Source organism: Galeopterus variegatus, unplaced genomic scaffold (assembly GCF_000696425.1).
Source record: "Galeopterus variegatus unplaced genomic scaffold, G_variegatus-3.0.2 Scaffold5555, whole genome shotgun sequence".
In the NCBI taxonomy this organism is placed as follows: domain Eukaryota; kingdom Metazoa; phylum Chordata; class Mammalia; order Dermoptera; family Cynocephalidae; genus Galeopterus; species Galeopterus variegatus.
Window position 1 is genome coordinate 133,769 of NW_007731666.1, and position 10,326 is coordinate 144,094.

The 10,326-nt window shown below is 33.3% G+C and overlaps 1 protein-coding gene across 1 annotated transcript; it reads left to right on the plus strand.

Moving 5' to 3' along the window:
* Positions 1-2,899: 2,899 nt before the first annotated feature.
* MSMO1 (methylsterol monooxygenase 1) lies at positions 2,900-9,938 on the plus strand. Its single transcript, XM_008589615.1, has 4 exons — positions 2,900-3,185; positions 6,319-6,467; positions 7,680-7,806; positions 9,191-9,938. Exons 1-4 carry the CDS (start codon positions 2,931-2,933, stop codon positions 9,347-9,349), a joined length of 690 nt encoding a protein of 229 aa, XP_008587837.1. The 5' UTR covers positions 2,900-2,930; the 3' UTR covers positions 9,350-9,938.
* The last annotated feature ends 388 nt before the right edge of the window (positions 9,939-10,326 follow it).

Consider the following 10,326-nt stretch of genomic DNA (forward strand, 5'->3'; position numbering starts at 1 on the left):
CCGGTAGACTTGGATAATCAGAACTGGTATTTGTGGAGAGAGAGAGAGATTTAAAAATATCAGCATATTTTAAAAATGGGAAATAGTTAAGATCACCCAAGATAATCCAGAACAGTAAGGAAAGCATCAAATATTTGCTCTTACTGTAATATTTATTATGTGCTTTATCATTTATGATTACAGTACAAGGAGTTGTTAAAAACTTCATGGAAAGATTTGTATTATCTCCTTTTTTGGCAGGGGTAGGTGGCCAGTATGGGGATTTGTATTGTCTTTTAATTGAATGTTTTTCACAAACCTGTTGAAGTACCTTTGTATAACAAAATGGATAAGTGCATGTACCGTCCTGTTTAGCATTGGTGTAACTTTGGGCAAATTACTTAATCTTTCTACACCTCAGTTTTTCATCTATAAAATAGGGATAAGAAAAATACCTGCCTCATGAAGGTGAGGTAAAAATTAAAGTTAAAATGTAGAGAGTACGGAACAGTCCTAGAACACGGTTCCTGGCACATAGAAAGTGCCCAATAATTATCAGTTTCTTGTAACTACTATGTGCCACGTCCTATGTATGCTAAGCACTTTCTGTACATTATCTCTTGGGCTCATTGGAAGAACTGTTATTGTTTATTTTTGCAGATGCTAAAACCGGCTCAGAGAGGTTACATAACTTGCGCAAGGTCACATGGCTAGTAAGTGGTGTTGAGGCTGCTTTAGCTCAGTTGGTTAGAGCTCAGCCTTGTAACATCAAGGTCAGGGGTTTGGATCCCCATACTGTCAGTTGCCAAAACAAACAAAGTCGGGGGGCTGGTCGGTTAGTTCACTTGGTAAGTGGTGTTGGTTCAACATTGTCAAATGTAATCACTTCAAGAAAAATGAGGAGTGGAATGATTGTCTTATTTTGCAGGTTAGAAGATCATTGAAGACATTCTGGTGTGGGCGGGGAGCTAGATTGCAGGTAGTCCGGTGAGTTATGTGGGTGAGAGTGAAGTAGTTGGAGGCTTTATGTAGAGCTCTCCTTTGAGAAAGAAGTTGGTTGGTTCAAAGAAAGAGAAATGGGACAGTAGCTCGGGAGAGATGATAGAGGTTAGAAAAGCTTTTCTCAAGACAAGAAGACTTGGAAATGTTTCTAAACTTGAGGGAATAGGCTCAGTGAAGAGGGAAGGACAAAAGGTGAGAAGCGTAAGTGACGGAAGGTTCTTGATGAGGTGAGATAAGACACAGAAGACTAGTCAATCTTAGAGGAGGAGACTACTGAGCAAGGAGACATTCTGAGGTTGGAATGGTACAGGACGTAGCAGTTTAGTCACTGTCGTGTAAGTCATTAGCTAAGCCTCCCAGCATGCCACACATGGGATGGGGTAGGAGACCGATTTGAAAGGCAGAGCGAGGATTTTAAACACTGTTAAGAACTCTTCTGAGATTTTAAAATATCTTTTTAGATATTTTAACTTATAAATTAGAAACAGCAGTGAAAATTTTTAGAAAAGTGGCATTCTTTGTAAGTTTCTCTATTTTTTCATTCGTGACCTATTAAGTTTATTATATAAGTAGAACGTGCTCATTAAAAAAATTGAAATTGTACAGAAGGTAAAAAATGGAAAGTAAAGTTTTCCTCCTCTCTTCGATAACACCCTGCCCCCAAACCCCGTTTAATCTTTTTTCCTAGAGGTCACCACTCTAAATTGTTCCGCGTGTCCTTCCATATATTTTCTGTTTGTGTGTGTCTCTGTATGTACATATGCATCAAAGTGCATAGATAAAATACATGTCCTTTTTAGAAAAACATAAGTGAAATTCTTGCTGTACATACCATTCTGCAGTTTGCTGTTTGGATTAACACTATATCTTACATATCTTTCTATGTAAAACATATAGATTTTCCTTATTCTTTAAAGTGGCTGTATAACTGTATATGGAAGCACATAATAGAATTTATTTAACTTCATCTCTTGTTGATGTATTTGTTTTGTTTTCCTTTTTTTCTCTTTGTTTTTGCCATTACAAGCAATGCTTCCTTCCATCTTAGCGTATCTGTCTTTGTACACTTGAGTGAGAAAATTAGTGGATCGAAAGATATATTCATTTTGAATTGTGATAGATATTAATGATTTTTTTTCCAAATGATAATTTATTTCCCACCCTCCCTACCCCCCAGCAATGTATGGTAGTGCTTCTTTTCCTCATACCCTAGCCAGTATGGGTACTGGGCACTATTAAACTTGTAGAGATTTACCACTCAGACAGAGAGTATCTCTTTGTTTTAGGGTGCATTTCCTCATTTAAGTGAAGTTAAGCTTCTTACTTGTTTAGTGACCATTGTCCTCTTTTTCTGTGAACTGCTTGTGAATGGCCTTTTTTAGTTTTCTATTGGGTTTTTACTCTTTTTCTAAAGCACACTTTGTAGCTCTTTATCATGAGTGTTGGAAATACCTTTTCCAGTTTGTCATTTGGTCTTTAACTTTATGATTGTCTTTTTTATTCCCCAGTCAGAAATACTTAATTTTTAAGTATTATTGTATGTAGTTATGTTCGACAAACGTTTTCTTTATAGGTTATTTTGGTTTTAAGTGGCACTTTTAAATCCAACTATTGCTCATTGAAATTAGAAGGTTTTCCATGGAGGCCACACTGAAAATCTCTTTAAAGATACCTCAAAATTTCTGTTCCACTGTTGTTCTTTTAGATACTGCTTTTGAAAGTGGCATGTGGTCTTTAAAGCTACATGAACAAATGGAGATGGTGATGATATCTAGTAGATTTTTTTAATCACATGTTTAGAACCTGAGAAACTGGTATTCCTTTAGTTATTGTCATTTTAAAAGTTATCGGAAGATGCATTTTTAAAACCATTTTTTTAGAATTTTATTGTTTAGTTTTTATTTATTTATTTTTACAGAATTATAAAGCTGTCTGCAGAGATTTGGAAAATGGCAACAAATGAAAGTGCCAGCATCTTTAGTTCAGCATCCTTGGCTGTGGAGTATGTAGATTCACTTTTACCTGAGAATCCTCTGCAAGAACCATTTAAAAATGCTTGGAACTATATGTTGAATAATTATACAAAGTTCCAGATTGCAACATGGGGATCCCTTATAGTTCATGAAGTCCTTTATTTCTTGTTCTGTTTACCTGGATTTTTATTTCAATTTATACCTTTCATGAAAAAGTACAAAATTCAAAAGGTGAGTATGATAAACTTGAAATGGACTATTATATTAGTGCTGCTGAATTATATTTATAAATTTAATTTTGAGAGATTCTAAATCAATACTGTCCAATAGAAATATAATGAAGTCATATATATAATTTAAAATTTTCTAGTAGAATACATTAAAAAAGGTAAAAAGAAATAGGAAAAGTTAATTTTAATATGTTTTATTTAACTCCATAAATGTAAATTATTTCAGTGAGTAATCAAAATAAAAAATGCTTAGTATGGTATTTTATATTCTTATTTTCATAATAGATCTTTGAAGTCCAGTATGTATTTTACTCTAATTTTAGCCTATGTCAATTTAGACTAGCCTTATTTAAAGTGTTCGGTAGCCACATGTTCCTAGTTGCTGCTGTATTGAACACCATAGTCCTAGATCATTACTGATAGTGTTTCAAAAATAGTTTGTTAAATTGGGCTTTATTACCCCAAAATAATGTGGTAGGTAGTTTAGCACCATTTATATTATCCCAAATAAGGAGGTGATGTTCCTAATTTCCAGGTATTTGCTTCATTGCACCATACGTCTCTTGAGAGCCCGCTATATACAGGACAACGTGAACTCTACTAATATGTAGGCTAGGCTATGGGCTTGACACAATTTTCAGGAAGAATCTTGACTACCTTATTAGAAAGACACATGATTTAGTAGCACTTGGTAAAAACCTATGATAGTTTCTAATGCTTACTATTTACTTTTCTAAAATGTCATGCCAAACTAAAATTCAAGGGCACACAGCCTCAGACTCTGAGCGTTCATCTATGGGTAATAATTTGCATTCACTCAGTATACATTGGGTGGTTAGTCAGTGTACATGGTAGGGAAGAACAAAAGTGTTTCACCCATTGCTTTATTTATAGAGCTGATTTGTTTTATGGCTGGCCAGGCAAAAGCATCCTTTTCCTCCTTCACTGACCTCTGCAGTTGACTTATTTGGTCAGAGGTGGTGTATTAGTCCATTTTTGTGTTGCTATAACAGAATACCTGAGACTAGGTAATTTATGAAGAAAAGAGGTTTATTTGGCTCACAATTCTGGGATAGCTGCATCTAGTGAAGGCCTCAGGCTGCTTCTACTCATGGCGGAAAGTGGCAGGCAGGCGGAGCGGGAACCGGTCTCCACATGGGATCCGAACCCTCGGTGGGAGTCCCAAGTGGCGCACTCTCCAGTGCGCCACCAGGCCGGCCCTAAACTTGTTTATTTTTAAAACTGGCAAAAGAAAAAAAAAATAGCTTCTGGTGGTAATGAAATAGTACTAAAGACTTTCTGCTTTTAAACAGAATAGACAACTTGACAGTTAATGCACGTGCTTGCTAGTTAGGGGAGATTTTACAGAAATGAAAAGATAAAGTAGACTTTGCAAGATCTGTGTATTACAAAAAATCATATATGTTAATAATTCTCCAAGAACTTTTTTCAAAAGCATGTGTACAAAAAACATTTCTAAAGTCTATGGCCCTAGTAATGGTATTTCTTTATATTGCAGTGCAGTTATGCATAAAAAAGTAAAACGTGGTAAACTTTGATATTGTACTAGGCATGAATTTTTGATTGCCTTTTTTACTAATTTATGCATACTCTGAATAATATAGCACATGGTTTTATTAGTTATAGTTGATTAAACTGTAATTTCTAGGTGCAGTTATGCATAAAAAAGTAAAACGTGGTAAACTTTGATATTGTACTAGGCATGAATTTTTGATTGCCTTTTTTACTAATTTATACATACTCTGAATAATATAGCACATGGTTTTATTAGTTATAGTTGATTAAACTGTAATTTCTACAGCTACATGAGTATCAGATTCTAGCCAGGAAATTAAAAATCTGTTAAACATTGTTTCTATGGTAAACTGTGCCATTGCCAACCCAGGCCTGAATCTTCAATTTATTTTGTCCCCAGTCACAGAAAGGAGGTTTGGAGGAGTGGGGTCCAATAATGCTCAAAGTAGAAATACAAAGACAATTGTAAATTACTTTATCAAATCTTATTTTATTGTTGTGGAAACTGAATTGTGAGCATTACAGAGCTATTTAACTGCTTAGTAACAGCTCTGGTATTAGAGTCCAGGCCACTGGATTGATTCTCAGTTTAATGCGTTTTCCTATTTTTGTGAGGAAGATAATTCTTAAAGAATTTCAAGAACAGTACTGAATCTAGAGACCTAGATTTTACTTAATCCAAATTCTGCTAATAACTGCCTGTGCGATCCTTGGCAAGGTGGTTGACTTCTTTTAGCCTCTGCTAATGAGCAGCGGTTCCCGTACTTTGGATATTTGTAGTTCAGTTAAAAGAATTTCGTTGACAGATTTCTGAATTTTTAGGTAAGGTCATATAAAACAAAACAATAATGAATATTTATTATCACCATCTTTTTGTAAAACCAAAAGCATTTTTTCTTATCTAACTGCAGCCTTTTAAATTGAATAAATTTAGTTTTTTTGATAATGGCTTGCTAAGCAAGTTAGTATCCTTATGAGGTTTTATGAACATCTCATTACATTGATCTTACTTTTCTTATTATGACATGAATCTGCTAACTTCATCAGCAGCACACATCTCTGAAGTTCTCAGCTCAGAGAGTTTATATGATTCTGTCATTGTATATGAACAAAAATGCACTTACTTCTGGGAATGCATACTGCCGAATGCCTGGAAGCATCAATTTATCTGTGTAATGACGTCTTCCGATGCTGTGTGTACAACGTCCTCAACAGTTGGCCCCAACTGTAATCTTAGCATAACACACATTTCTTCTTCTCTGGAACTTCTGGCAAAAGAAGTCAGTGGTCTGTGGGCAGCAAGGACTGGAGAGTTATTCATTCTGTAGCACCTCTTTGGTTTGAGATCATTCTGGCTGGATTTATCTGTTAACAGTTTCTTTACCTATTTAAAGTAATGATAGCAGATGTCAAGAATTTAGAAGGCAAGGATGTTGTGATTCCTGAGTCTTAGTTACTATAATATAAAATTAACATAATTAACATAGGATTAATGTCTAATATAAACAGTAGAGAAAAAATTAGTAATTTACTTAGAGTTGTTAAGCTAAACTACTGATAGCAGAGATTATATTAAATATTGTGATTTTTCTCCATAGGAAAAACCAGAAACATGGGAAAACCAATGGAAATGTTTTAAAGTAATTCTCTTTAATCACTTTTGTATCCAGCTGCCTTTGATTTTTGGAACCTATCATTTTACAGAGTATTTCAATATTCCTTACGATTGGGAAAGAATGCCAAGATGGTATGTAGATAAAAATTTGATTTTTATACTTAGTCATGGTTTATTATCCAATTAATTGATACTTGATGTTTATTTTCTTTCTTCATTTGGTTAATGTTTGTTCTACACTTTGGAAGTAAACGAATAGGGAAAAAGTAAACCATTGTAGAAACTTAAAATCTTCTCATTTTTATCTTTTGATACAGATGCACTTCGACTTATGATGGGGTTACATCCTGATAAACCATCCTAAGTTAAAAATATAATAAGTTGAAAATGCATTTAATTCACCTAATCTACCAAACATCATAGCTTGTAACACAATGCCTATTTTATAATACTCAAAATTAAATTTTTATAATAGTGAAAAATAAAAATAATAAAAAATCAAAATTCAAAATTTGTAGTTTGATTTCAACTGAGTACATATCGCTTTTGCACCATTATAAAGTCAAAAAATCTTAAGTTGGACCATCCTTAAATAGGGGGCCATCTGTATTTTAAAATTTTATTGGAAGGGGAGTTTCTAGCATCTGAAATGTCCATAACATCCTTTATATGACTGTGTGCAGATATATGTGCTTATACTAAGAAAAAACGTATTACATTTTAAGTCTAAAACAAGTGAAAAATGTAAGAGATTCAGGTCTATAAAAATTGTGTTCATATAAACGTGTGTGTGTGTATCCAGAGTGTGTTTGCATTCAAATAATACTTGAATTCACCTATCTGTTCCTGACATACTGAATACAGATATACCAATATAGAGATATATACCTTTTATTACATAATGTATATGCAACATATAAAAGTTTCTGTGTATGTGTGCATTTGTATAGAAATTATTTTTTGCCCATTGCACTTAAATTACGTCCTCTGATGGAAAGAGTGACAATATTAGTGTTACTGATTTTAGTTCAAGTCCTTCATCAATGTTATTCTTTTTCTGGTGGTTTTGAATTTTGTTTCTTAACTCTGATTTTATACCTGTGGATTTTTGTCAAAATGAAATAGAATTAGTATAGTGTTCAGTCTCTTTAACCTTACTTTCGGTTATATCATATAGCTGTATCAACCAGTTTTGAGAATTTGTTCATCAGTATATACAATAAGGTTGAACTGGTGAGTGTGTATTTGGTTTTACATAGTGTCTCAGGCAGTGCTCTCAAATAAAAGTCTAGATTGTTTAAGTAAAAGTTATGTCATATTCATTATAGTATTTTCATCTTAAAGGTATTTGGTTTTGGCAAGATGCTTTTGTTGTGCAGTCATTGAGGATACTTGGCACTATTTCCTGCATAGACTCTTACACCACAAAAGGATATATAAATATATTCATAAAATTCATCATGAGTTTCAGGTATGTTAGAATTACACTTAGTACTTTTTTTATATTAGACATAAAATGTTTATTTTTATTTCCCGAGCATTTAAAAAAAACTTGTCAGTGATGTTTTTATTTCCTTTTCCTTTGGCATAATTATTAAAAACATAACACACACATACCCACACACAAAACCCGTTCTACAAATTTTCTTCAGTGTCTAACTTTAATAGTAAGTTGAGACCCGAGCATTTAAAAAAAACTTGTCAGTGATGTTTTTATTTCCTTTTCCTTTGGCATAATTATTAAAAACATAACACACACATACACACACACAAAACCCGTTCTACAAATTTTCTTCAGTGTCTAACTTTAATAGTAAGTTGAGACCTGAAAGAAAAATATTACATGAAGTAGTTCAGACTCTCATCCTTGCGGCCAGAATGCTATATTGACATAGGTAGATGCCTGGTAGTTTGACAGCAACTGTAGTAATGTTAGGGACATTTAAATGAGGCCCCAACACAATAAGCCTTTAATATTTAAACTTCTAAAATAATTGTTGACTTAGTTTTCACACATTTTTATTGTGTTGCTTACTCCCACAAAAACAGTGGTTTTTATCAGAACTGCTTTGATGTAACTTTGGAAACAACTGCATTGATCATAATTACATGGTATGCTAAATCAAGCATCCCTTTCTTGGCAGAACAAATACACATAAATAAATCAAAATTAGAATTCACGTCAGTTGTTTAATGCCTTTATCTTAAACCATCAAAGACAGTTATTAAGACTTTATGTCCCTAGACCTTTTGATGTTTGATAGGAACAAAAAGATATTTTTATTCAGAATTACTACTATTATTTATATATGTATGGGTAGGTATATTATTATTACATATGGAAATAATATAATTTTATAAAACTATATTCACAAATAAAATATATATTTTAGTTGGGCCTCTTTAAAGGAGCAGAATCAATAGGATATTTATACACGGGGCGAGAGAGATTTTTAAGGAAGTGGCTCATGTGATTGTTGGGGTTGGTAAGTCTGAAATCTGTAGGTCAGGATAAGGCTGGAAATTCTGAAGAGTTAATGTTGCAGTCTTGGGTCCAAATTCTGCAGAACAGCTGGCTGGAAACTCAGACAGTTTCCGTGTTGCAGTCTTGAGAATTCCTTCTTCTCAGTCTTTGCTCTTAAGGCTTTCAACTGATTGAATGAAGCCCACCTTCATTATGAAGGGTAGTCTACTTAAATTCTACTGTTTTAAATATTAACCACATCTAAAAAATACCTTCACAGCAACATCTAGACTTGTGTTTGACCAAATAATTGGGCACCATAGCGCAACAAAGTTGACACGTAAAATTAACTATCACAATATATTAAGGAATTCTTGCCTATTTGTTTTAGGCTCCATTTGGAATGGAAGCTGAATATGCACATCCTTTGGAAACCCTAATTCTTGGAACTGGATTTTTCATTGGAATTGTGCTTTTGTGTGATCATGTAATTCTTCTTTGGGCATGGGTGACTGTTCGTTTGATAGAAACTATTGATGTTCATAGGTGAGTTATGCTTTACGTTCAGGTATAAGGTATCATAAAATATCCTTATTTTCATGATCATAAGATTACTTCTGAGTAGACTGATGGAAGTTAGTGTTCTTAATATTATTTTTAAGAAAACAGGAGAACATAATCATTAGATAAAAATTTGTATATTAGAGATGCTTTTACGTCCTGATCTATACTGTTATCATTTTGTAGTGATAATGAGTTATTTGGGCAAATAAAATAAATATTCAGGATCAGCAATTTCTTTATCCTTCTGTAATAAACCTAAATCTAATGCTTATTTGGAAAAATTCAACCTTCACTAAATAAGACTATTTCTTGTCTCTACCGTCTAACTGATAAAAGCATTTACAAGGTGAAAATACTTTTTGTACGTATTTCATATGCTTCCTTTCTGCTGATTGGAAGACATTTGTGCTAAATTACTTACATTGAATGCCTTTTAAAATGCTTACTATGCTAATTTTTCATTTTGTTAAAATTATTATATGTTCATTGCATTTTAACTTGGGACTTATTACTATAATCATGAATGCAGTCTATCAAATTTTAAGTATTTTTAAACCACTAAAGTAACAGAATCAATGCTTTTAGTTTTAGTCAGAGAATACTCTTCTGTAGCAAAATTGTAACCGATATCCATTTCATTTTTTCTTTCCTTCTTTTCCTTTCTCCTTTCCTCCTTCCCTGTCAGCCCCTCAAAGGGAGGGTGGGCTTGGGGTGATTTAGACGGTATGACTGTGGATATCTGATTTTAGATATGTAGTTAGAAATAAAGGCGGATACTCTAAATGGGACTCTTTTTGAAATCATTTATTTTCTCCCAACTGTAGAAAAGCGCACTGGTATTTTAATTAATCATGGTACATTTAATTACAACTTGTAAAAAAAGTGAAAGAAGTTGCTACACAGTGATACCTGACCTTTTTAATGCTTGAAACTAATTCACATAGCTTTTCCTAAAAGACATAT

Bases quoted from the DNA above. Each gene is read 5' to 3' on its own strand.
- MSMO1 (XM_008589615.1), top strand. From the start codon at position 2,931: ATGGCAACAAATGAAAGTGCCAGCATCTTTAGTTCAGCATCCTTGGCT. The intron at 6,468-7,679 runs GTATGTAGATAA...TTCATCTTAAAG, and splicing joins TGGGAAAGAATGCCAAGATG to GTATTTGGTTTTGGCAAGAT. The intron at 7,807-9,190 runs GTATGTTAGAAT...TATTTGTTTTAG, and splicing joins AAATTCATCATGAGTTTCAG to GCTCCATTTGGAATGGAAGC.